Source organism: Coffea eugenioides, chromosome 6 (genome assembly GCF_003713205.1).
Source record: "Coffea eugenioides isolate CCC68of chromosome 6, Ceug_1.0, whole genome shotgun sequence".
In the NCBI taxonomy this organism is placed as follows: domain Eukaryota; kingdom Viridiplantae; phylum Streptophyta; class Magnoliopsida; order Gentianales; family Rubiaceae; genus Coffea; species Coffea eugenioides.
In genome coordinates, this window is record NC_040040.1 from 51,172,698 (window position 1) to 51,198,223 (window position 25,526).

General features: G+C 36.9%; 3 protein-coding genes across 8 annotated transcripts; all 3 read right to left on the bottom strand.

Annotated features, from left to right (window-relative positions):
- Positions 1 to 583: 583 nt before the first annotated feature.
- LOC113775662 (probable protein S-acyltransferase 4) lies at positions 584 to 6,882 on the bottom strand. Of its 2 annotated transcripts, none has more exons than XM_027320628.1 (6): positions 6,255 to 6,882; positions 5,388 to 5,582; positions 4,830 to 5,138; positions 4,165 to 4,386; positions 2,049 to 2,616; positions 584 to 970 (listed from the first exon to the last, which is right to left on the bottom strand). In XM_027320628.1, the coding sequence occupies exons 1-5, from the start codon at positions 6,315 to 6,317 to the stop codon at positions 2,086 to 2,088; spliced, it is 1,320 nt and encodes a 439-aa protein (XP_027176429.1). In that variant the 5' UTR covers positions 6,318 to 6,882; the 3' UTR covers positions 584 to 970; positions 2,049 to 2,085. The 2 variants fall into 2 exon arrangements, with proteins under 2 accessions (XP_027176429.1, XP_027176428.1); XM_027320627.1 differs by having other exon boundaries at positions 584 to 1,477.
- Positions 6,883 to 10,435: 3,553 nt separating this feature from the next.
- On the bottom strand, positions 10,436 to 16,817 carry LOC113775959 (probable protein S-acyltransferase 3). 2 transcript variants are annotated; one of them, XM_027321019.1, is made up of 7 exons: positions 16,425 to 16,817; positions 15,251 to 15,430; positions 14,861 to 15,169; positions 13,002 to 13,223; positions 11,217 to 11,442; positions 10,970 to 11,078; positions 10,436 to 10,633 (listed from the first exon to the last, which is right to left on the bottom strand). In XM_027321019.1, exons 1-6 carry the CDS (start codon positions 16,518 to 16,520, stop codon positions 10,972 to 10,974), a joined length of 1,140 nt encoding a protein of 379 aa, XP_027176820.1. In that variant the 5' UTR covers positions 16,521 to 16,817; the 3' UTR covers positions 10,436 to 10,633; positions 10,970 to 10,971. The 2 variants fall into 2 exon arrangements, with proteins under 2 accessions (XP_027176820.1, XP_027176819.1); XM_027321018.1 differs by having other exon boundaries at positions 10,970 to 11,442.
- A 3,494-nt stretch (positions 16,818 to 20,311) lies between these two features.
- LOC113772812 (histone-lysine N-methyltransferase, H3 lysine-9 specific SUVH1-like) lies at positions 20,312 to 24,613 on the bottom strand. Of its 4 annotated transcripts, XM_027317290.1 has the most exons (4): positions 24,249 to 24,613; positions 23,967 to 24,069; positions 21,563 to 23,804; positions 20,312 to 20,627 (listed from the first exon to the last, which is right to left on the bottom strand). In XM_027317290.1, the coding sequence occupies exon 3, from the start codon at positions 23,778 to 23,780 to the stop codon at positions 21,591 to 21,593; it is 2,190 nt and encodes a 729-aa protein (XP_027173091.1). In that variant the 5' UTR covers positions 23,781 to 23,804; positions 23,967 to 24,069; positions 24,249 to 24,613; the 3' UTR covers positions 20,312 to 20,627; positions 21,563 to 21,590. The 4 variants fall into 4 exon arrangements, with proteins under 4 accessions (XP_027173091.1, XP_027173094.1, XP_027173093.1 ...); XM_027317293.1 differs by having other exon boundaries at positions 21,559 to 24,069; XM_027317292.1 differs by having other exon boundaries at positions 21,563 to 24,069; positions 24,253 to 24,612.
- Positions 24,614 to 25,526: the final 913 nt, after the last annotated feature.

Below are 25,526 nucleotides of genomic sequence, written 5' to 3' on the forward strand. Positions count from 1 at the left end.
CTTGATTTACAACTAGGGAACAAAAAAACAAAACAAAATATTTAAGATTTTGAATCTCATCTTCTGATCCAGTAGAAATCTACGGGCTTAAGTGGGTTTTGACACGTCGGATCTCATCATGTACCACTGCTCCATAAGGACCATTACATTTGCTGACTTGGCTCCCCACTTCAACTTGTTGTGTCTTGTGTGGTGGATATTCCGTCAACCTCCATTTTCCCACTCATCCCATCCTCTTCTATTCTATCTACTACTTGTTTGGAAACTAGTACTACTAATTACTAATGTATGCAATCTTTTTTTTCAAAAATTTTATTTACTTACCCTTTTCAGTTTTTTTTTTTTGAAAATCCCTTTTCAGTTTTTTTTTTTTAAAATTAATATATATATATATATAATTAATCTTTCCTACACTGGCAGTGTATACGCTGTCAGCATTGAATAAATGATAATTATGTAATATATTAATAGCGTATATATTGTTAGTGTTGGATGAATGACAACTAGGCAATATATAGCAGTGAATCTGTGGATAGATCTGCATTATGCAGGACGTAATCCAACCTGTTGATTACATTACGAAGCGACGTTAACATGGTTTCGTGGACATTACTAACCTGTCCCATGTTTTACTTGCAAAAACCCACGCTTTCTGGTAATTTTTATGAAAAGGAGAGTTCTACCGTCATAAACTGTCCTTCTAGGATTCATCTTTTAAAAACTACCATATGGTAAAATACAACCCGTGCCTCCTTCCGCTCCTTTGAATTCATGTTGTAAGATCTCTTATCGGATGGCTGGCCTTCACCATAGAAAATCCAGATATTCTCTCAATAGAGTCACATCTTCCCCTGCTACTGGTTGCATTTGAGGCTGAAATTTCCAGCTTCCAATGCTTCAATAACAAAGTCTCTCGGAAAGTGTCAATACTTTACAAATCCAGGCAACATCTCCCATGGGCAGATTGTTCCTGAATAAACAGGATCTTTCCCAATAAAAAACTTCGACTAGAAAATTTCAATACCAGTAATCCTCTACTATCTCTGTCAAACTTACTTTCACAGAACCATAGGAATGGAGAAATAAAAGATAAAAGAGGTAAACTGGAACGAACAGTGAAGATAAAATGAATATATGCAAAGTCAGTCAGCAACTTAACTACAGTATTCAAGCTTGCATGCCTGTCATCCGTTTCTGTGCATTTAAGAGTTTAATTATAAAAGATCTGAAAGCCCTTAATCATTCTGATCAGGCATTAGAAATAACACAAAGGCAATGTCTGAAATTTGAGGACCTCATGCAGCCATCTCAAAGACATTAAACGCTACCATCTGGCAACAATCAATATCCAGATAATCCTTAAGCTTTCAAAACTGATGCAACCTCCTGAAGGCAACAAATGATGCTCTCACAGAAAGGAATTATCCAGTCTAAACAACTGACTGATATTTGACAAAGGAGTTTTTGCTCGCAATACCTGCAAAGCATATGCAATTCTATCACTTCATTCAGCCCCAAATTGTATGTCAAGGATGAACAGACAAGTAGTAAGGGAGAAGAAAGTATTAGGAAGTAAAGTCCAAATATATCTAACCAACTCCATGCTGCTGACTATCTGTGATCCTATCATATAGCTCGCTATAAGAAGGTACTAAAGTCATCCTTTAATGTTCATACATACAACTTAGCACTCTTCTCAGATGAAGTTTTGGCATTTAATTTTATGTTGGCACTTAGCAACTTGAACTCTAATTTTTTCTGTTCAATAATAGGCCGTTCGACTACTAACATCTTTGGTGAGCTTCCTTTCAATTTTCAACAAAGGCACAAAGCTAAATTTCTTATTTTCTAGAACTTTTCAGCTAGGGATTTCCAATTTATGATAGCCACAATCTAGAAACTCTCAATTCAAGATAAGTAAAAAAAAAAAAATTTTTTTACTACAATATGCCATGTTCCAAAACTCAAAATACATTATCAGCGAATTGGTCCAAAAAAGCAGCGTGTCAAAGTATTTTGGATTGGAAAGAGAGAATCAAGAATGTCACCTTGGCTTTATACTTGAATAGCTACTACACTCATGCTTTAAGTGAAGCCAGATAAGTCATCAACGTTGTCCTTCCCCTTAACCCCATTATTGGTTGTGGAGCTCCTGGGAGAGTCTTTTAGTTCTTGTTCGACAACAAACAAATGTGGTTCAGGATCAGCCTTTTCATCTCTTATTGTGGATCTCCTTGGAGAATCTTTTGACTCTTGCTCAAGAACAAATATTGAAGGATCAGAACCATTGAGTTCCCTCTCCTTGCTCCTGATATCATCCTCAAAGTGATCAAAACTCAAGTTTCGCAAAATTTCAGGAATTGAGATGCCACCCTCTTCTACAAGCTTAGTTCCCATCTCAATATCAATTTTCTCTTTTGAACTTGTAACGCCTTCTACATCATCCAAATTTGTAGGCTCTACCACCATATGCTCATCCTCCAAAACTAGTCCCTGGAAATCAATCACTGAAGATGGGATCTTCGAGAAGAAAACTTCTTTGAAATTACTAAATATTCCCTTGTTATATGGATTCTCCCTCCTATCATATCTATACCTGAAGTTCTCGTATGTTGTCTGCAATATAAGAACAGCAGTTTAAAGACTTGCATGAGATTTAAATTCACAATTTACCAAAAGAAGTAGGAAGCAAATTAAAAATCTATCTGAGAATGCCTCCACTGTAGAAGTAGAATTAGTTTGGGGTAGCAAACTTCTTCCCTTTGCGAGGAGGATTGGATATTTTCATGTCAAAAAGGGGGCACCCCATTGAGAGCATGAACTAGTTTATATGTTTAAATTGATGTATTGAAAATTTTAAAACTTTCCTGCTAATGGTGTAGAATGATGCATCCCTGCATCAAAATTCCTAACAGACCTCTTGACAGAACACTGTAACTATCCGTCAATAGAAGTCACTCTATCAGTTTATTTGTTTTGGAAACATTTTCTCGCGGGCATTTGCCCAGCTCAAAAGATTTTGCTCTAGTTGCATCAAATGAGGTGTGTCGAGGATAAGGATTGTGACTTCAAGTTTCTCTGTGGAAAGTAAATCTTCATCATTTAACTAATGCAAGCATCCTGAAAATTTTTCCTATTCTTTTTATTTATCATCGCATTAGCACAGGTTGCTCAATGAAACAATGAGGGTGTATGTTAACTTGTCTCATTTTCATTGGTTAATAAATAATGTTAGATGCAATACGAAAAAGTAACTTGGATCTATTCTTTTTATTTACCATCCTTGACAGAGATAAACATTATCATGGCAGACTCCTCCCATAAAGTAAAATTCTTGTCTGAATTTGCAATTGAGGATAGATGTCTTCTACCCAGTAACTAATATTACACTGACATAATGAAACCTGGAGAACACAGACTCTAACCTGCTGGTGACAAATGCCATATGGAAAAGTTTGGATAAGATTGACCAAGTTGTTAAACGTTTAGAAAGTTAATTGCTGAATGCATATTCAGTTCAAGTTTATACACAGGCCAACCAAACTTTTAAACTTTGTTGCAATTGATTCGATAAGTCAGATCTAATTGATATCTTGAAAATGGTGGTATTTAACATCTGAAATCATTTGAATAAAAAAAAATCTCAGATAAGTCAAAGATTTTTGAATTCTTTGTTCAGAATACATTGTTCCTGTGCTAAAAACTCATGCAGATAAATAGAAGAAAAGTCGGATTTTAAGCAGGATAATGATAGCTTGCTTTGGAATATGTTTCTCATCTCTCAGACATCCTCCATGTTGCTGTCATATTGACAGAGAGATTTTAGTGCCTTGAAAGCTGAGTAATAAGTATAATAGCACGACAAATTTCACACAAATGGCAAAATTTGCTGCAAATGCAAGGCATAGTGCTATAGGTGTTACAGTTATAAGTTCCAAACTCTAGATTTCATCATTTTTTTCCTTGAACTACTATTTTGTGGCACACTCTTTGGCAACCAAGTTTTCAGCATTCCCATTTATTACCATTTTCTATGACATGGACTCTTTTATAGATGTAGTTGAATTTTCACTGAACTATAAACCATTATGCAGAGAATCTATGCTTTTGACCAAGTGTGATACATGTTATACATATTATAAATATGTGGAGGAGAATGATCACCTGGTTTGTGCTGATCAGATAGAAATGGAAAACTGAAAGGCCACCGACAAACCACAGGGCAATGAAGCAATACACAATTAGAAAATCTGATAATATATCTTGTGAAATAGCCCTCCAGATACCGCCTTTTCTTCGCAGAATGTTGATCCAAGAGAACCCAAATACATATAGGCATAAGACGGTTGATGTTGATATAAACATGTAAAAGAAACGGTAATTGCGCTGCAAAAACATCAACAGGAAAGGGTTTGTCACCTATTACAAGAGTTTTTTTGGTTGGGGTTGGGGGGGGGTGGGTGGGGGGGTTAAGGAACTTCAAGGCAGGAGAGAGGAGAGAAAAGTCCCACACGCCTAACATGGGGTTACTTCCAGGATACTTCAAGAAAAGTTTTTAACAAGTGACCAGTGGATCTTTAAAAGAACTTCATATTAAACATTCACATTTTTCATTTGAAATTGGTAATTGGTTGCATCACATATACAAGTAAAGGTAAACTTCTAGAACTCGCATATACTTGATTGGAACCTCAGTACAAGCACTATATAGAACTCTAACATATCTAATAAAGTTGACGATCCTAAAAAGAAACAAGCAGAAATAGCTGTCCCTCATGGACAGTTTCTGGATTAGATCTTGGGAAAAATAAGGCAAGCTCAATACTTACAAGTCCAATGCATTGACCAACCCAAGGACAGTGATGATCAAATCTCTGGACACAGTTGTTGCAGATGGAGCAGTGAGATGCACGGGGAGGTCGATAAAGTAGGCAAGTGTCACAGTATTTGACCTTAACTGCATGCCCATTCACGATCACATCCATTGATCGGGGCAGTTTCAAATGAGGAGTTCTGCCACTGACCCACTCCATGGAAGGAGTGTTCAGATCATATGCTTCAACTGATTCAGGTGGCGAAGAATTTCTAGGGACAATTCCAGGATCTTTACTCGAGGTTAAGAAGAGAAAAGTTATATCCTGCACTAGGGATTAAGAAATTGTCAGCACAACAATGTCCCACTCTTAGGAGTGCAAGTCCAAGGTGCCCAAGACCCGAGCTCTCCACATATTCATCTCTTTCTTTTTATTTGGAGAATGAATATAGCTACATTGTCATGTGAAATAACACCCACGCTCCAAACATGACAAAATGCAAAGAGGTAGATGTATACTGTAAAGAGTAGAAGTAAATACTAGAAAATCCTGCTGGTGATCACATGCACTTACCAGCAAGGTGAGAAGTGATCCTATGACAAGCACGGGATACCAAGAAATGGCGGGTTTGCCTTCTTTAATGTGATGTCTAATAATGAAGTAAACTTTGATACAAAATGCAATTGCAGGGACTGCGATCAGGGCCGTCGATACCAGCAAAGATGCCACTTCTGGTCCAAAGATTAATCTTCCTCCACAGAAGAATCTCTGAGAACATAAGGAAAATATGACAGCCAGAGTGGTGAGAAGCATGTAATTAACTATTTGATATTGTCATGTACAATCTTAGTGAAGTCAATGTAGTTTGCCATCGGAATGGGAGGATGAGATGCAACATGCACTAGCAATCACCGGAAAGATTGACATATCACCGTTGGCGCCAAATTTGGGAGTGAGTGATTGATAAAGAGAAAGGATCAATAACGGAATAAAATACAAAAGATGTATGACTAGTATTTGTCCTGAAACAGAGACATCCGAGGTCTTGTGCATGAATTAGGAGTTGATGATGAAAGGGGCATATGTGAAACAGAAGTGAACCAAATTTTAAGTAATAAAAATTTGAACTTTCGTTTAATAAACGGTTAAGGCTCATAACCTAACAACCACCGACCGTAAAAGCGAAAAAAATAAGCAGCTACATGCTAGTAGTTTCCGACAGAGTTATGGTAGCTAAGGAGTAAATGAAAATACCAGATTAGGTGGTGTACACAAGTAATGTTACACGTATTCAACTGGGAAAAGGGATGAATATATAAACTACACTAGAACAATCAGTGAAATGAGAAGCTCCGATCATAATGGAATGAGTCCAGTAGTTGAGAAACAAGAGAGACGACGCATGCATAGATAGATGAAGAGTAGCAGCAGCAAACTTACATTGTTCCCCTTCCAAACTTGATAAAGCCTCTTTCTTGGTCTGGGTTTTTGTTGGGCCATCATGACGATAAATACGCAAACTTTCTGTCACGGGGATTAGTATACCACTCGAGAGGAAGACGGCAGAATCAATCTAACAAATCAGAAAAGTGGAGAGGTTAAGAATCATGGAGTTTTTTCCTTGATCAATTGGAGTGGGCGACAAGAAACAGGGCTGGGCAGGCAGACGAGAATGATGGGTTCCGAATTCCTGGGAGGAGCGGCCGTCTTGTGTGTAATTGTCTGGAGATTCTTCTAAAAAGGCATTGGACGCATTGCCTGTGATGATGGCAATGCATCAATATGATGCATTGGGCAAGTCTTTTGTTTCCACAGATGATGATGATGATGATGATGATGGCTGGCCTGGCAGAGAATAGAAGAGTTGGAGAGGAAATGTTGCTGGGATTGATCAAAATCCAGCTGCCTTCCTTGTCTTTGATTTTGCCTTTTGGACGGAATTTCCCAGGAAACTTCAAAACAAAATTAGAAATATCTGTGTATGTATATTACAGTGCTATATATTCTTTCTTGCCCCAGCTCCCATGCTCCTGTCTTATCCCTCTCGTTCCTTTAATCCTCCATATGCACTACGTCTACGTGGGGAAAAATGTCTTCTAGTCTGGCTCTGGCACCCAACGAAACCAAATATTCCCCAATGCCAGTTGTATCGGTGTTCCCAATTTACCAGCTCTAGTGTATTATCCTATAGTTGTAGACTTCCCCTTAAAAAGAAAAAGAAAACTTAAAAGCAGTAATGAGTAATCCCATGGAATGAATGGAATGAGGGCGGGATTAGATTACTAATTCTATGTCATTGCGTTGCATATTTTATAGAGTGTTTTTATACCTTGGCATGATGTATCCATCTAATCGAATTAATTTCCCATATGGGGATATAATAATTTCATGGGTAGAAGGTACGAGTTATTCTGAATGAAAAAGAGGTTGGATGATAACGATTTTTAAGTTCATTTACGTTTTAGTAGGATAATGTCAATACAAAACTATTCTCTCATATAACATTACTTGAGTTTTGGACTAATTTGCCCCTATTAATAACGTAGCAAATTTTTGAATAACTTTGCCCCTACTAATAAAAAAAAATTAACTTTTGGATTAATTTGCCTATATTAATGATATAAATTCACTTTTGGATTGATTTACCTGTGCTATTAACAAAATTAAACTTTGTAATCATTTGCCCATATTAATAAAATAACTTAAATTTTGGATAAATTTACCCCTACTAATAAAAAAAATTTATGTTTTGACAAATTTGCCTATTTTATAAATAATGAAATCACTAAGTTTTGGACTAATTTATCCATGTTATTAATAAAATTAAAATTTTTGCCCCTACTAAAAATTTTAGATTGATTTACTCCTACTAGAAGCAAAAGTACTAATTTGATCACACTAGTTAATTATATAATCACATTCTCTTGATTAATTTCAATTGAAAACAGGTTTGACCAGTCTTTTTGTCCTCTAGAAGCGGCAACTAATCCCTTCCTCCTCCTCTAGGAGAGTTGAACTGGGAGTGGGATGGAAGACCTAATTTCGAGACCTAATTTCTGATGGAGGCCAAATGTATTTATATTCTCTAGGCCCGTTTGAAATTACGGTCATTTATTAAAAAATATGTTAGTACCTAATAAAAATTTTAATATAAAAAAAAAGCATTTAAATATTTTTAAATATATTATTTGAATACATTAGTTTAATAAGTATTTATTAAATTAAAAAAGGTTGGTAGTACTCCATCGCCGAAGGTAGATAGCACTACTTACTTAATTTGATCATCAGTCATCATCTCCACAGAACAAGGCAAAACATTTGATTTATGTGTGTGTGCGCGGGTTGTTGGGTTCGACCGGCCAACGTGCTGGCACGCCATCATTTTTCTTTGGGTAAAAAATAAAAAAGCCCCCTGTGGTAAACCTAATACACAGAAAAGCCCCCCATGGTTTCAAAATATACAACACAACCTCTCATACTTTGAACTAAATTGTAAAGGTGACGGAATCCGTTAAAGTTAACGGAAATGGACAAAATGACCAAAATACCCTGATATAATCAAGCAAAAGACAGCTCAAAAAAATCATTTGTTTTATTCTCTAAATAGAGAGAATTGAGGTTAAGGGGTAGAATAGGTATATTTGATAAAAATTAAGTATAAAATTTTTTTTTTAGGTTCCAATAAGTGCGGATTCCGTGTTCTCGTCTCTCTCTTACTCTTTTATATTTTTCTTTTATTAATGTGCGTCCAGTTCAACTTCTTCGTCAGTTTCATCTTGCTCCTGCTCTCTCTCTCTCTCTTTTATATATATATATATATATATATATATTAAGGGGAGGGGAGGACCTGAAGAGATCCAAGGTAACTCGGAGGAGATTGAATCACCATCGAACTAGACGAGTGTACTACGCATCCGTCTGCATTTTTTAAACAGAATCACTTCTAATACGGCAAATGGGTGCCACCAGCCCAAAGGCTAGTCGTTTGCTCTTTCTCTCCCTCTCCTATATATGTTAATTAATAATGTCGCATTCTGACGATGAATTCCATGTCTCAGAACAGAACAGCTTCCAACAACTATTTGGATTTTAAAAGGGAAAGAGGTGCTCTTATTCATTTATCTTAGTAGTATTTTTTCCGTCCCATTGAAATAATCGTACTTTCCATTTCGGGATATTCCAAAACATTTATCATGTTGAAAAAATCAAAGTACCTTTTAGTCTTTCTTTTCAATATAACCTTTCTTTCTAATCATATAACGTATGCAAAATTGCGCATGATTTAATGTAGAGTTGCTTAGTTTTACAGAATAGATTATATCAAGACAATGCATCGGAATTGGCGCCATACTCAAAAAATCGAAATGAAGCATCTCTGATTTTATTTCATTAGGAATAGAAGTAAGTTAAACTAGATTAGATGTGCCGTTACATTGAAAAAAAAAATCTTTGATTTAGTAGTAGTAGTAGTAGTTTATGGTTAAGTAGGTACAACAGCACGTCTCAGCCCATCAATCATCCATATTTATTCGATTCCAAGACACGCTTCTAAGCTTTCCTTTGCTTTAGTACCAGTACTTTGTTCAGAAATGGACATTTTCTTTGCAGTTAGCTCCAAATAAATTTTCCTCTTTTTAAAAAAAAAAAAAAAAAATTTGGGTGTACGATACGACAGTCTTTTGTGCCTCTAGGACATGAAAGAAATTAATACTATAAGTAACTATATATGATGATATTGAATGTTGTCCAGACCCAGGCTAAGCCCAGAGCTGGCGTAGAGGCTGCTCAATTCAGGCTTTTCCTCCAGTTTCCTAATAATCTAACAGACGGAGCTTCTACATTAGTATCAGGTCCAACCTAATCGATCACTTTGCTCCCTTTTTTCAACCATTCAGGACGCAACTGCATCAGCCCAGCCCAAGAGCTTCAGGCTACGTTCTTATTTTTGGTATTTACACTAATTAGGTAGCGTTTTCTTATTTTTATTAATGAATAAAAGCGTTACAATTTATGTAATTCAAATAATATTTGGAAAAAAGAAGAAAGAAAAGTTTGAGAACTAGGTCAATCAGTCGAATCGGATCACTGATTTAATCGAATTTTATTTGATTTTTTACCAAAGCGATTTTGTACTACGAATCAACTCGTAAAAGAAAGTCAGTTCACAGGTCGGAGACACGGTTCGGTCCGAATCTAACAACACTCTGATAACAGCCCCAAACGAACAAACGCTATCAAACCCCCCCATGTTCTTCCCTTTTCTCCCTTCCGGTCTAAACGTATACATACATGCTGCAAAAAAACATTGCATGCAGTTTTACTTAGAAGTTTAATGTCCACATAATATCAGCAATGGATTTTCTTACATAGTCTAAAATGTGTCTCTTTAGCCACTACAATACCAAAAGAAAAAAAAGAGAGAGAGACGTGTTTCCAGAAAATAAAGTTTCCCACCCCAAAAAAAAAAAGGAAAAAAGGAAAACGAAACGAACAAGAAGAAAAAAGAATATAAAAACATGTCGTTACCAAACAGTTTACCAGAAGATGGCCACACTTTTTTTTCTTTTTTTTTGGTCTGCTTTTCAACATATAAGAGTATCCTTTATACGAAGTCCAAACAATCAACTATTACGTACCCTTCTGCTTTCCACCATCATCTTTCTCGTGCACTTTGTCCCTCCTACACCCACACATCAAGAAGGCAATAAGCCAATAAGAACTTGCCTTGGCCATTTCAACGTACATCCATTCTCACAAACAGCCATCATATGTGGACATCAGACGAGTTACACCTGCCCCCATAGATTATCCATTCATACCTGAAAAATGATACCACAAAGGTCGACTGTAAGTACTATTGGATCATAAGAATCGCTAGATCAAAAAGATTACATGCCAAATAGTAAGATTCTCTTGGATGACAAAGAGCATTAGCAAGCTTTTCCTCTATAGGCTGGTGTAATGCCTAGACTAGCTAAGCAAAGGTCTCACTCAGGGGAAAATATTGCAGAAATTATAATTTTGCTGGTGAGAGACCTCAGCAGAGCATGAAGATAGGAATTTAATTTGTTCATGACACTGCTTTATTGCATCTTAAACCGATCAGGCATACAAAGTGGTGAATATTTTTGAAAAACAAAAGGGAAGCAGAATACCTCTATCTTTGAAGAACTGCTGATGAAGCCCTCTGGGAGCTGTTGTCAGACCTATCATCATCTGTGGAACATTCTTCATTCCTGGTTCTCCACTGTGGGTCTTTCAATTCTTGAGCATTAGCAAAGAGAAAGGAATCAAATTTAATATTTTCACCTCCCTCCTTCTTCAAGCTATCACTAATGCCATTATAATCAATCTTCTCCAGAATGTCTGGAAGAGGGAAAGGACTATCCTTGCTATGTTTACCTCCCATTTCTATGTCAATGATGGCCTTAGGATTGATAGTATCCCCACAAAATTTATGAGATATGGATCCCCTGTATGTATCATCTTCTTCAGTCACCCATTCTCGAAAATTCACTAGCACTGGTGGAGCCCTAGAGAGAAAGATTTCTCTCAAGTTCCTGATTATCCCCCGATTGAATGGGTTTTCCTTCTTATCATAGCGGTAACGGAAGTTCTCATATGTGGTCTGTTAACAAATCTGAATCAGAGCTAATGCACACATTCATTTTCTTCTTCAATGGAGAAGAACATATTGGTATTGGGCATCGTCAGAGAAAGTAGTATTGTTTTTCAAATACATGCCATCCATACAGCTAAAGTGAATTTGGCTTTTAAGATATAACACAAATGTGGACGTTCTTAACAGCAGACCATGATTAATTAGAAAGTGGGAGTGTTCACTGACATTAAAAATGTCAGTTCTTCAAGAAATAACAATACCAAAACACAATTCAAGACTAAAGGAAAATTAAAGTCACAAGAGAATGAAACAGGAAAAAGACCTGCTGTTTCTTAGCAACAAATCCTAACATGAACAACATAAAACCTCATGCATTTCCCCCGTCGGTTGCAGTTTCTTTACTTTAACTGTTGGTGAGCTGCTAAAATCTAAAAGCGTTCTTGTGATTCTCTTCTAGAATGGTACCATGTCCCATGGCTCAAAACATCATTAGCCTAATACTAGAACCATTCCTACTGATCGAAATGACAAACTAATCATGCCAACAATGGAGATGGTCTTTTTTTTCAACCTAAGTTCAATGTACATATGAGATTTCCTTTGGCCTTGAAAGCACTATCCTAGCTTGCTTCCTTTCACAGGAGTCAAAGAGCATTCAGGAATGTGGACTTAGTGGACAGTGTGTATACAATGAACTTCTTGCTCCCATCACTTGCATGTGCTTTCTTATATCTGAAGGAACTAGCTATGCATACTTTTCTTTCCAGGAAATCAATCAGTCTTTTTTAATTCTTTCTCAACCCACATCAATCAGTGTTTTTTAATTGCCTCACTCCACAATACTTTTTATGTTCCTCATTCTCGACATTTGCACTTGGTCACAGTCTAATTGGTGCTTTCAATGGTAGAAGTTGAACACGTTCAAACAATTTTCCTTTCCCTTTTCTGGAAAACAATCTTTTTAAGCATTATCCAGTCTGGTTTTTCAACATCCATTTAACAATTTCAGTTATGAAAACAAACCAAATACGAGTATTAACTATATCCAAAATTACACAGTTATACATTAAATTTCTTTTCTTCATTTTACAGTTAGAATCTTGAATGCAATGCATTCTCTTCTTTAAAAATAAACATGTGGTTCAGAAATCTTGATGCATAAATAGAAAACACAACAAAAGAAATGCATCAAATAGACCCAACTGTAAGCTATAAAACATCAGCCATTTAGGACAATAAAAAGCAATAAACAAATAATCTATCAAATTAGAGCATATAGAGATACTTGTTGAAGATAATTAACCATTTAACTTTCATAAGAGGCTTAATCCAGATAGTTTAGCATAGCATAAAAGCTATACACAAGTACAAAATATATGTCGTTCCTAACAAAGACAAGGACTTCTGCCTATATAGAGAGATACAACAATATGTATCACCACTAATGCATCTCATGAAAATAAGGTTCAATTGTCATAGTAGCACTTTGACTCGAAGCAGATAATACTCGACTATTATTATCCTTAGTTCAAAAGAACATATAGTTAAAGAGGTTAGAGCAAAACCTGATTAGTGGACATGAGATAAAAGTGGAAAACACTAAGTCCACCAACGAACCAGACAGCAATAAAGCAATATACTATTAGAATGACTGATATGATATCCTCTGACATGCTCCGCCAAATGCTTCCTGGTTGCTTAATAATGTTCAACAACGAAAAGGTGAAGACATATGTGCACAAAGTTGTGGAAGTTGTAATGAACAGGATGAAGCACCGATAATTACGCTGCAACCAAGTCAACATTCAATTGGCAGGTTAATTACATCCAAGAACAGAAGAAGACAGCACTATAATGTTAGGGAAGAATCAAATGTCTTAACAAGTTTGAGAAAATTCTTGTTCAATGGTACATCAGAAAATGAAAAAAATAGGGGGAAAAACAAAGCAAGTCAGGTGCTTGGTAAAGCAACAAAGCAAGTCAACAACAGTGTAAGATAATGTAGGAGGAAAAAAACACGTCCTATATTTGATGAATGAATCCACGTCCATCCAACCGGTTTCTTCTGGTAAAATAAGCGTGCAAAGTTCACTTGTTTCTTGTGCTATCTGTTACTTCTCAATCAATGTTTCACAGTGCAAGTAGCATTTTGAACCATAAAAGCACATTCTAGTTTCCTGCAACAATTTGAATCTCTACACTTTCAAAAAGTGAAAGAATCCCATGATTAGTGTCAAAAGATCTTGAAGTCTTGACAGCAAAAAGTGTATGACTGCTTTGTTAAAAGGCAAAAAACTTCCATTGAAATGTACTATCCCTGGTGAACACTCTTACTAGTAAGGTGCACTTCTGAACACGTTTTAATACTCGCTTCTCTGTCTTTTAAGAAATGGCTACAAATCATATTCAAGCGGATTCAGAACTTCTTCAAATGCATTAGTTCCCTCTCAAATACCTAAGGCATTTGATTAATTGGACTTGATGAAAGCACCCTAATTGCATGAAGAGGAAATAATTTGAAAGTATACATGTTTTTAGTATGTTGAACTAAATAAGTACAAATTACAAAGAAGATAATACTCTTAATGTATAATGGAATATAATCAATTTAGTACATTACTAATTTTCTTGATACATGAATAAAAATTCAAATTGTAAGAATAATTCTAGGAAATTGCATGATTAAGTATGTGAAAATGATAACTCTAGAGCATTTATTTCAAGCTTGGAGGACTGATCAGCTTAAACTTCTTCACTATTGATTTGAATCCAAACAATGTGAATGCCCAACTACTAAATTATTAAATAATTAAATGGTTGAAAGCACAAATCCATGCGAGAGGACCATATTTATTTGCCTTCCATATTCTAGTTTATCTTAGTAACTGTGAAAAGTTGAGATGAGTTATTCCTAATCAATGCAAATCACTTATCTCTTCCTTCTGGAAATAGTTATGGACAGAACCAATTATTCCTAACATATTCTAGTTCTACACGAAAATAAAGTCAAGTAAGATCTGCCAGAGGGTTCAATCAAAACTAAAGAGCTAGACACTCGGAAACCTATCGCAATCAGGATTAACTCCTTACTGCCACTGCCAAGGTAGTTACACAGAAAAAAAAAGAGTTTCACCAAATGACCACTCAACAATACAATGAACCATAAAAAAAGCTAGACAATCGAAAGCCTATCACAATCATGATTAGTACTCCTTACTGCCACTGCCATTGTAGTTACCAAGAGAAAAAAAGAGTTTAACCAAAATGACCACTCAAAAAGGACAACTAACCATCAATCTAATGTTATTGGAATGGAAAAGCTAAACGCGAAAAAGATGTACTTTAGAAGGATGGATTAAATATTTGCAAGACAAGTAAATGCATCTTAACCATCAATGTCAAAAGTTTAAGGTGCACAACTTACAATCCCAATACACTGACCCACCCATGGACAGTGGTGATCGAACCTCTCGACACAGTTGTTGCAAATTGAGCAATGTGAAGCACGTGGTGGGCGATATAGTAAACAAGTGTCACAGTACTTGACTTTAACAGTCTGACCATGGACGAGCACATCCTTTGTTCTTGGTAATTTTATATCGGGAGTTGCACTACTTATCCACTCCATAGATGCAGAAGAGGAGGAAAATTGATCCTCTAATTCAGGAGGCCTGGAGTTCCTAGGAACTATTCCAGGATTTGTCCCAGATGTCATGAAGAGAAAAGTCAAATCCTGTATAAGTGGGATTAGTTTAGTTTGGGGTCCCTGTGACATAATATACTTTACGCAAAATGACACTATGATTCAGCCTACCAGTACTGTAAGGATGAATCCCACAAGAAGCACAATATGCCCATAAACATCATCAACTTCTGACAACCTCAGAAGCATTTTCATACAGAAGGTCAATGCAGGAGCCCCAATCAGGAAGGTAGATAAAAGAACTGATGACCCATCAGGACCAAAGATAAATCTCCCTCCACACAAGAATTTCTGAAATCAGAACAAGACGTCATGATACTGTGCAGAATGGCAAATGTTTGTTCAACTTTTTTTCCCCCTCTGAGAATGCAAAATTTTCATGAAAGCATGGAGGGGGTACATCTGAGATAAGAAAGAGAACTGAGTAAAAAGACAAACTACAATATAACTATTTTGCTACTTTAGAACTAATATCGAGAGCAGCTTAATTTTCACTAGTGCAAGAGATGTATCTTTAGACATTTAAAAATAGTAGAGTAGAAGGTGATATGGCGTTTCAAGGCTTATGAAGACAATAACAAACAATCTGAATCAAAACGTACCATCCCTTAAAGTGACAATCTGTTTAGTGTTTGTTTACACAGAAGACAGCTTAGCACCAACTAACTGGATTGTGCCTATTAATATAAGCTCTAAATGCTGAGAGAAAGAGAAAAATAGCACCTAAAAAAAAGTTTGGCCTGAGGAGGCTTTTTTTTTTTTTTTTTGAAGAGGGGGGGTGGGGGGTGTTGGCAAGGAGAAAAGGAAGCGGAACAGAAAGAAGCAAGAGGCAAGGGACAGGTTCTCCTTATGCCAATAGAAAAAAGGACTAATGGAAATGCAGAGTGTTGCAGAACATAAGAACTTGATTCAGAATTTCATCTGTGGCGGGAAGCCAAGTGATGGCAATTCTAAGCACTGTAATAAAACGTGCAAATGTGAACGAAACAGTTACGCATGAATTGGACAGCAAGTCAATGAACACTGAAGAAAAGATTGGGCAGATTACTAGTGCTTTACTGAACCTTTCCTCGAACGGCACTGTAGGATAACAAATTATCAAAGGGATTTCAAGCATCAGAAAGATTGTTTCGAACTAATGATCAAACTATTGCAGATAAAGAGTAGAAATGACAGATGAAAACATTGAACGTGCGATGTAGATGGTGTTTTTGTTTTTTTTGTGGGGTTGGGGGGGGGAGAGATGAAATGAAACAGCTAAACAAGGGGGATCATATTATCTTACATTTCGGCCCTTCCATACTTGATAAAGCCTTTTCTTGGGTTTGGAAGACGGAGGGTGGTGGTCATGCTCGTGCATGGAAGGTGGTGCTGCAGTCATGATACAGAATATCGTCCCGGTCTCTGGGACCCTTTCTTTGGGGGGGCGGGAGTGGGGAGGTGTTCTGTCCGGATGATCAGATCTCCCCTCTTCTTCTAGAATCAAAGATTAAACAAAATATACATATGTAGGAAAAAATGATATATGTATTGGTTGATAAGTTTACATGCAAAACAAAAAGTCTTGGCATGGGTGAATAGAGCGGCAGATTGAGGGAAAGGGGGCTAGCAGTGGTAAATGCATACGGGAGGGATTTGGAGATTCTCGGGAGATTGAAGGAAGAAGAAGAACAACAACAAATATCCAACCAACAAATCTCTCTCTCTCAGTGGTTCGTTCCACCGACCCAACCCCCCCGGTTGGCAAAATGACCCCTCCCCTGCGGTTTCTTTGTTTTCTTTTGAGGGAAATCTAATGATCTTCCGCTGCTGCTCTGCCCGAATGACCCCCTCCCAATGCCCAATCAATCACATCCCAGTCAGGCCACTCTCTCGTCTTAGCTTTCTCCTTTTTTGTGTTTTTTCCCGTCGCCTTGGAAGTTGGAAGTTTCGCAACGGTCTCTTCTTTTTCTCTGTATTGTGTCTGATATCAACCGCATTTTTCTCTCGGGACCCTAACGACACATTGCATTGCATGCGCACCCACCATAGTAGCTACCAGGTATACATACCGACTACTATTACTAGTAGTACATGCTTACCTCCCCTCTTTTTTTTTTTGGGATAATTTTAGAAACCTCCCCTGAGGTTTCTGACACTTTCACTGATCTCCCCTTGAAGTTTTAAATTATATTAACCTCCTTATCAGAAATTTGAACCCCTCACTTACATAAGATATAGTGAAAGCAGTGTTTTGAAAACCGGACCGGACCGGCCGGTTCGACCGGTTGAACCGCGAACCGGCCATGGCTCCGGTCCGGTTCAATGCCAGGTTTGACTTTGTCAAGAAACCGGTCAAAAACCGGTCGGACCGCGAAACCGCTGAACCGGATGTGAACCGGTTATTTCCGGTTTTTGAGTTTTCCTTTTTTTTTTTTTTGCAAAATGTAGTTATCAAGATTCGAACTCAAGACCTTTGTAATAGAAGACCAATGTAGTAACCGTTGCACTATCACATCTTATTAGTTTTTTTTGATAACTTATTTATATAAAACAAACACTCATATTTCTTTTGTTCCATTTTTTTTTATAAAATATCATCCTTTCATGACTCTTTCTTTTTAATCTTCAACACACACACACACACACACTCTCTCTCTATCATCTTTTCTTTTGCCACTCATTTTTTTAATCAAACCTCTTTATTTTTTATTTATTGATGTTTTCTTCCATATTTTAATTTTGTTTTTGTCCATTAAATTTAAAAAAGTTAAAAAAGAATTATTTTTCTTTAACCCAATTTATTTAATATCACAACCACTCACTTTTATCTCATTTTTTGTTTCTTATCAAATTTGCATTTCTATTTTCAATTCTCTTGATTTTCTTCGAACTCCAAACTTCCTTTTTTAAATTGTAAATTTAAATTCCAAAATGTAAATTAAAATTTAAGTTCACAATGTCTAAATTTTCATGGACGTGAATTTTGTATAATTTCAAATATTGTGATATTTTTGGATTATATTTAAGATTTTTTTGGTAGATATAATTGAAATTGAGATGAAATTTATTTGTTTTAACTTATAATTTAAAAAATTTATTTTTAAAAATCCAAATTATTCAAAAATAGTAAACTTTTCATCATATAAAGTATTAAATTATCCATTACATGTCTTATTTTGTACACATATATATTTATATAAATTATTTTTTAAAAAATTCATTGAACCGAGGTTGAACCGGTCCGACCGGTTGAACCTCGACCCTTTCACTTCACCGGTTCGATTAACGGTCCGGTTTTTAAAACATTGAGTGAAAGTACTACTTTGCCCTAAAACATTATGCATTATTACAAATAGATATTTGACAAAAATAATGGTTAGGGCACTAAATAAATAAGATTAACTAATAAAACCAAAAAAAATGATTATTTCATCTCAAATTAGCAACCATAATTACAATAAAAAAAAATAGCATCAATTGCTATCCTAAGATTGAGTTAGTTTTTGTGATTGATATCACTTGACAATGGTCAGGACAGACAACCTTAGATAATCTGCATAGATAGAGTTTATGAGCAAGAAAAAAAGAAGAATTTTCTGATTGACTTATTTTGTTGAATCTTGTGTTCAGACAAAACTATTAATGCCTTTTGTTGTTGATTTGTTGACTAAGACTTGAATATTTTCTGCACCAATACTTTTACTTTCACCTCGTCAACTAAAATAAAAAAGATTAATTTTTTTTACCCAAATTTAGATGCTTATACTAACAATTTAATAGCATTATAGAGTTAGTTATGTCTTTAGTTACAAATGACACAAAATTATGGCCATTACAATTTGCATTAACTATGTGCAGAGACTATTGTTATTTCAGGTTATAGTTGTTACATCTTTTCAAATTTGACGTATATCTATTGACTTTTATTAATTATTTTATTCTTTACTAAAACAACTTGAGTACAATTAGAAAAGGGCATATATGAAAGAAAATTATCATCTCACTTCTCAAAATACTTTTTTAATAGTACTTTTTCTGAATTGGACTAATCTGTTACCAAAACTTTAAGTTCAAGGGAGATTAGTATAATTTTCTAAACCTCAATAGAGGCCAGTGAAAGTATTAGAAACCTCAAGGGAGGAAGGATTCAAACAAGAGGCCTCTTGCTTATGTTCCATCTCCCGTGCCACTTCCCTACACACTTGTACTAGCATGTGTGGGATTATTGATGATAAAGGGTATTTCTGTCATATTATCCCATTAAAAAAAGGGTATCTTTTGTCAAATAATTCCAAAAACGAAAGTATTTTTGTTAATTATATAGCCGCTATAATCTCTTTTTTTTTTTTGGCCGAAACTGGGTTCACGTATCTCCAGAAGAAATTGTTTCTACTCAAGTCCCAGAAACAAACCCAGGCTAAATTGAGTTCCCGACCGCCTACAACTACAATTCTGCTTCTTTGTATCATGTTTGGTTTGGTTTCCAAGTACATGATGTCATCCTTATCCACTCTTCCAAGATTGCTGGACTCCTACTTAGTATTCAACTCCACGGGATGGGATATCATCAGACCAAGAATAAAGCTACTAATAGCTCCAATTGGTAACATTGAACCTCAGAATGGGCACCAAAATAACAAATGAAACCCAAAAAAAAAAAAATTTCGATGCCATCATAGCCTATACATCCAAGACAGACGAATATCAGACTCGAAACAACATGTTTAACCTCAAAAAGTCACCATAAAAGATGCCGAATGCTGAGGATTGGAAAACCTGTATTTTCCAGTCATCCTCACAGCTTCAGCTTGCCTCCCTATGCTCGTACGCAAGCCACAATGTTTCTTCAGCAATCTGAGAGATACTCATCAGCATACATGGCTCACGCCATCCTTTCTCGAGGTTATGGATCAAAACAAGCACAAACAAGAAAAGTACAAGACAATACCTCTCTACAAGCCTCTCATTTATCTACTTGCTATGCTGGAGATTTTCCCATTTCAACATCACAAGAACAAGTTATCCGCCACTTAAGCAAACCTTTGCTCTGACAAGGTGTGTTTCATTCGCAAGCAAATACACGCTTCACAATTAGCCCTAGACCAAAAACAATTGTCATACACAGCAACTACTCTTCCGCCTTCTCCTCAACTAGTCAAATGCGAAGTCACATGCAAAGTACAAAAGGCCGATAACAAGGAACAGCTTAAAATAAATAAGCCCCACAAGTATGATGTTCAAGACTGGCCAAACATAAATTACAACAAGAGAGAGCTCCACCTCATTGGGTTGCATGCTCCAATGCTAAATTACAAGTACATTGTACATTGAACAGCTACACAAATTACAAAGATTTACTCAGACTCTGAGCTACATTACATAATAGACTTTTTGAACCGCATACCTGCACTGCCAAATACACTAAAGAGTTCAACAAAATGTGCTCCAGCAGATCGCACAGTCCATGTACATGCAAAATCTTTCCTCCCGTCAACTAGCAATATGACTGAAAGAACGAAAAGTACAATGTAAGAAAATTGTTCAGAACAAACAAATTTTCCACCAAGAATCACAGCATACTTCCTGCAGCAAAATTTTTTAAATGGATTGCATATCTGCAACTTCTTTGAAATAACAAAATTTTCCTAATAGAAGTCATGTCAGAAATGCTTCTCATCAAAAACCAACAAATACCTTGATCTGAATCTTAATGTACAGAGAGCCTAGTAATCAGAATCAAAATTGGCCTAGACATTGACAACAGGGCACAGCACCCTATCAAAATCATTGCAATCAAGATATTCATTCTCTCTGCTTCTCATTACGGAAAATGAAAAGCAAATCAACCAGAGGGAAAATAATCAGCAGCTGCACCCATTTTCATGATAACATCTGATGTCTCTAAATGACTATACCAAAATTCAAAAAAGCAGCCCACATAGAAATCTATGTTGGGCAAAGAAGAATAAAATACTAATTTTCTTTTGATAAATCAATTTTTTGTCACCTATGAGTAGAAAACAGTGAAAAGGTAAGTCAGCTATCAACCGTTGAAGGCATCTGACTCAATCCACAATGCAATCCATGACATGATGAAATATAAACCAAAGCATACTCACAGATAAACATGATCCATAGATGAAACCCTTTTCTCAACCAAGTAAAATTTTGCTACATGTCTGAATGATGAAGCTACATCAAGTCATGACATCTGTATTTGCATAATTATAGGTCGAGTGCCCAAAAGAACTAGTGAACAAAAGGGGACCAAATGGACAATCTCAGCCAAATTGACCGGCCATGAAAAGCATGGAATTGATATTGTTAGCACAAGAAACCACTGTCTTTACAGTAAATACAATAACCCTTGAAAAGTAAATTTGAGCATCCCAATATACAAACAAAAGCCAAAAGAGCATTTCAGAAACAGAACCTACCTACCTTCAGTAAAAGTACTCCACTCTGATCATCAGTAGAAGTAACCCCTGCACTTTGCCGATCCACACAGGCATTTCTTCCTCCTATAACTTGCTTGGTCAGATTGAATCATCCCATAGTCAAATGTCAACTCCTGCATAGGAGGTATATGCCTGATAGCAAAGAAAGCAATGTGGAGATATGAATCGTTGTTGCTTTCTTGTAAGACTGGCAGCCAGTAAACATTTGGTGAACAGCTATGGTTCATGAAGCGAGCAACATTCCCACTATTTTTTGCACTAATAACAAGTGGAAATGGGGCTTTTGCTGACTCACTTGAAGCATCATGCACATTTTCCACTGGTTCATATACCCGAGTAGCATCAAAAACATAGCCATCTTCATGTTCACTCGCAAGCTCACCTACCCTAGATGCATCAACTACCTCTCCTGCATATTCACAAATAAACCCCCCAGCACGGATTGGATCCCAAGACCTAAGCCCCCAACCTCTGTCCTTTGTTTTAAACACTTCAAGACGGACTTTCAGACCGGCCTGAGATGTTCGATTCCGGCAATTAGGAGGGCATGAGCAGGTCAGGCCACACTCATGTATCAAAAGTTTGTAACTCATTATGACTCCAATTGAACTATAGGGCACATGGCCTCCATTTCTCTGAATGCAAGGGCAATTAGAATCACCGGGTTGACATCCACCAAGGCAATGGCAACCTGTAAAAGATTTAGGTGAAGAGAACGGCTTCAAGTACTTAAGGCTTGGAATATATGTGAAATAAGCAGGTCCTTTTACATCATCAACATCATTAACAAGAGAAACAGGTTGACTTTCAGCCCCTGAAGTTAAGTCCGGCAGTATGACTCCTGACCGTGAAGTAACTCCGCCCTTCCACTGCTGGATAGATTTCCACAATGTAAAGGCTGCAGGCTGGCCAGCTACTCTGCTCAATTTGTACTTGAAAACGCTGCAGCCAGACTTATTTTTCTCAGTCCACGATTCTTGGATTTTATAAACGCCATCGTAAACATATATCTTTCCGGTTGAACCAGAAACATCTTTCAAGCCCCGAATGACTCTCACTTCATTGGCTCGATGCAGGCTCTTTTCCATGGCAAGATTGCCTCTTTCCAGCTTCTGATCAAACATCTGACCATCTCTCCTTTGGACTCCACCCTGGCCACTGTAAATCAAGACGTCTCCATCATCACCCTCATCATCGTATCCTCCAGATGATACAATGCTGACTGCCAGAGGTTCTTCATCCAAGGTAAGTTTAACACTCATATAATCAATCCCAGCCATACTTGGAGCATGCAACCCTACCAGGCACAGCTCCATCCTAAAAAAGAAAATATCACCAACTTCAACCCCAGGGACATGACCGATCCTTTTCATAATATTTGTCCGGATCCCTTTATTTGTCATCAAGGTTGTTGCGGCCCTCAAGTCTGGGCGCCTTGTAGATCCTGGAGTAGCATCTTTTGCTTCTTCCATTTGGGTAAGTTTTCTCCTAAGCAGATCAAAAACCAATAGTATACGTTGCACAATCTCCCTATCACCATTAGATTTTCTATCAGGATCCAACTCCACAAGCCCAAACGTAGTGAGGAATCTATTAGCCTCTGAATCCACATCAACCTCTGAGAAGGAATCAAGGTGCTGCTGAGCTCTCCTGGTCCTCTTTTGCGAACCACCATTCTTTTGCCTCCTTCCACTGCTCCCATCTTCTACATCATTCACATGCATGCTAAACCCACTCGCATACAGCTCACTCTGATTTTGAGAATCACTGTAACCATCATCTTCTATGACTATACCTTGCATTGCGCGATTTTTGTTGCCCTTCCTCGAAGGTCCAGCATCCCCATTAGCGGATGGACCTTGTGGAGTTCTAAAGGCATTCAGTGGAACAGGAGAGGGAATCGTAGTGTTACCGAAGCCATAAAGCCCCGGTTGATTGGGTGCACCAGAAGGGGTGGTGTTTTGGCGATTATGAGAGCCATTAGAAACAGAAAATGGGTACAAGGGTGCAACTCCCGGTGGAAAAGGACCAGTTGGAGGAACACAAACAAAAGGTGTAGCTTGGGGATTTGACACGGAGCCCATGCCAGGAGAGGAAGGAAACATTGGGACAAGACATCTCAAAGGCCTTACGTCCAACACCCTAGACTTATCAATAGACCCTGATGGAGGAACTGAATCTGAACCCAAACCTTGCTCCATTACACCCCCAAAGCTCCCCTACACCTATAAACCTGAGATTAGAATCCCACCCGAAAAAAAAAGAAGCTCTTTTTTATGCTTAAACGACCACAAAAACAGCCGTAGAGATACCTCACAATTATACTATTCAGAAAAGCAAAGAAAAGAGCAACAATAGCGAGAGGAAGAGGACGAATAGCCTCTCACATGATTCAGGCAGTCAGCAAACAACATCAAGGCATAGGCTTCAAAGCACAAGTCTTTAAAGGTGCAAGCTTTGGCCCCAGTTGCAGGTACAAACAGAGCTATTCTGCACATGCAAAAACAGAGAACCACGAGCAGAGTAAAGTAAATGAGGGAGGGGGAAAAAATCTTAAAACTCAAAATTCAAATTATGATGAAATCAATACAGAACAGCAGAAACCCCCAAAATTTTCAGTTAAGCCCTAAAAGCCCAGATAGCCACAAAATTTCAGCTAAGAAACGTACCTACTAAAAAGTGGAAGACCCTGGGAGCTCAATCGTGATTGAAGACAAAGATGGGCTGTTTCAAACGAGATCGGAATGGTTTCGGGATGGAAAGGGTAAAAGCAAGAGAAGCCCTGTGCAGTAAGTAGTGCATAAATTATTTATGCGCGAAAATGAAATTTGGAGAAACCAAAAAGTAATCCCCCCCCCAAAAAAAATATGATACCGCAAAAGGTCCAATCTTGGTGAGAGGAGATCAAATTTCAGGGGAGGCAGCCAGAGGAGGACGGGGAGAAGAGGACCAGATTTTCCAAGTGTTGAGTTGAGATTTAGCAATTGTAAGCAGAATAATAAGTACATACACACTACTCGCAAGTGTCACAGTGAAATACACGTGGGGGCCAGAGTTTGGAGTTTTTGAGGTTTGTTGTCCTGCTCCTAAAATGCAATTGAGCGTGTACAGGCATGGCAATTAAACCCAGGTCGGAAAGAGGCTCGACACATTATTGGTTTACATTACCAACAGCTCTTCTTAGGCTTAGCAATGTCCTGAGAGGATCAGACTAATGGCAATCCCTTTTCTTTCTTTCTTTTTTTATTGGCATTTTCCTTATCAAAAGTGTTAATTGTTTTCTTCTAGAGATAAGGAAGGTAAATTTGGAAGAAAATTGTGCGCGAGTACTTTTGTTTCACTCTTGAGATTACTTTTTATGACAGGGTCTGACTTTGTTATTAAACATATCAATCAATGGGAGGTCAGTGTAATTTTTAATATTAGAAGATATTTACGTGAAATTATTAGAAACCTCAAGGGAGGTTTCTGAAATTATCTGAAATTTTTATATTGGGTACATTTGGAAGTGAAGGAAATAGAAGGAAAATGTACCAAATTTGACGAAATTATTATTATTTTTTTTTGAAATTTTTTTTCATTTTTTTCCGATTAACAAATACTTGATGTTTTTGTTTCTTTTCCTGCCACATTTGCAACAAAATATCCCATTTTTCCTTTTTTTGTTCTCTTTTCCTTTTTGTCAACTGGTGTCTTTTCTTTTCCTTTTTCCTTCACTCCAAATGGTTAAATATTTGTAAAATCCTTCTATAATGAGTGAGACCCTAAATTGAGTCTATGTAACTGTTGTACTTTTCACATAGAGTAATTTCTAATATAAAACCACCATAATAGGTATTGTTAAGTTAGTATTTGCAGCCAAACGTAAACCTTTATTTTTACATAATTGCAGATTATTCATTATTCACCAACTATTTGTTTTGAAGGGATATGATGGAAAGAAAAGG

Bases quoted from the DNA above. Each gene is read 5' to 3' on its own strand.
- LOC113775662 (XM_027320628.1), bottom strand. From the start codon at position 6,317: ATGATGGCCCAACAAAAACCCAGACCAAGAAAGAGGCTTTATCAAGTT. The intron at 5,139-5,387 runs GTAAGTGCATGT...TCCCTAGTGCAG, and splicing joins GATCACTTCTCACCTTGCTG to GATATAACTTTTCTCTTCTT. The intron at 4,387-4,829 runs GTAAGTATTGAG...ATGTTTTTGCAG, and splicing joins TTGGTCAATGCATTGGACTT to CGCAATTACCGTTTCTTTTA.
- LOC113775959 (XM_027321018.1), bottom strand. From the start codon at position 16,520: ATGACTGCAGCACCACCTTCCATGCACGAGCATGACCACCACCCTCCG. The intron at 15,170-15,250 runs GTAGGCTGAATC...CCACTTATACAG, and splicing joins GATTCATCCTTACAGTACTG to GATTTGACTTTTCTCTTCAT. The intron at 13,224-14,860 runs GTAAGTTGTGCA...ACTTGGTTGCAG, and splicing joins TGGGTCAGTGTATTGGGATT to CGTAATTATCGGTGCTTCAT.
- LOC113772812 (XM_027317290.1), bottom strand. From the start codon at position 23,780: ATGGAGCAAGGTTTGGGTTCAGATTCAGTTCCTCCATCAGGGTCTATT.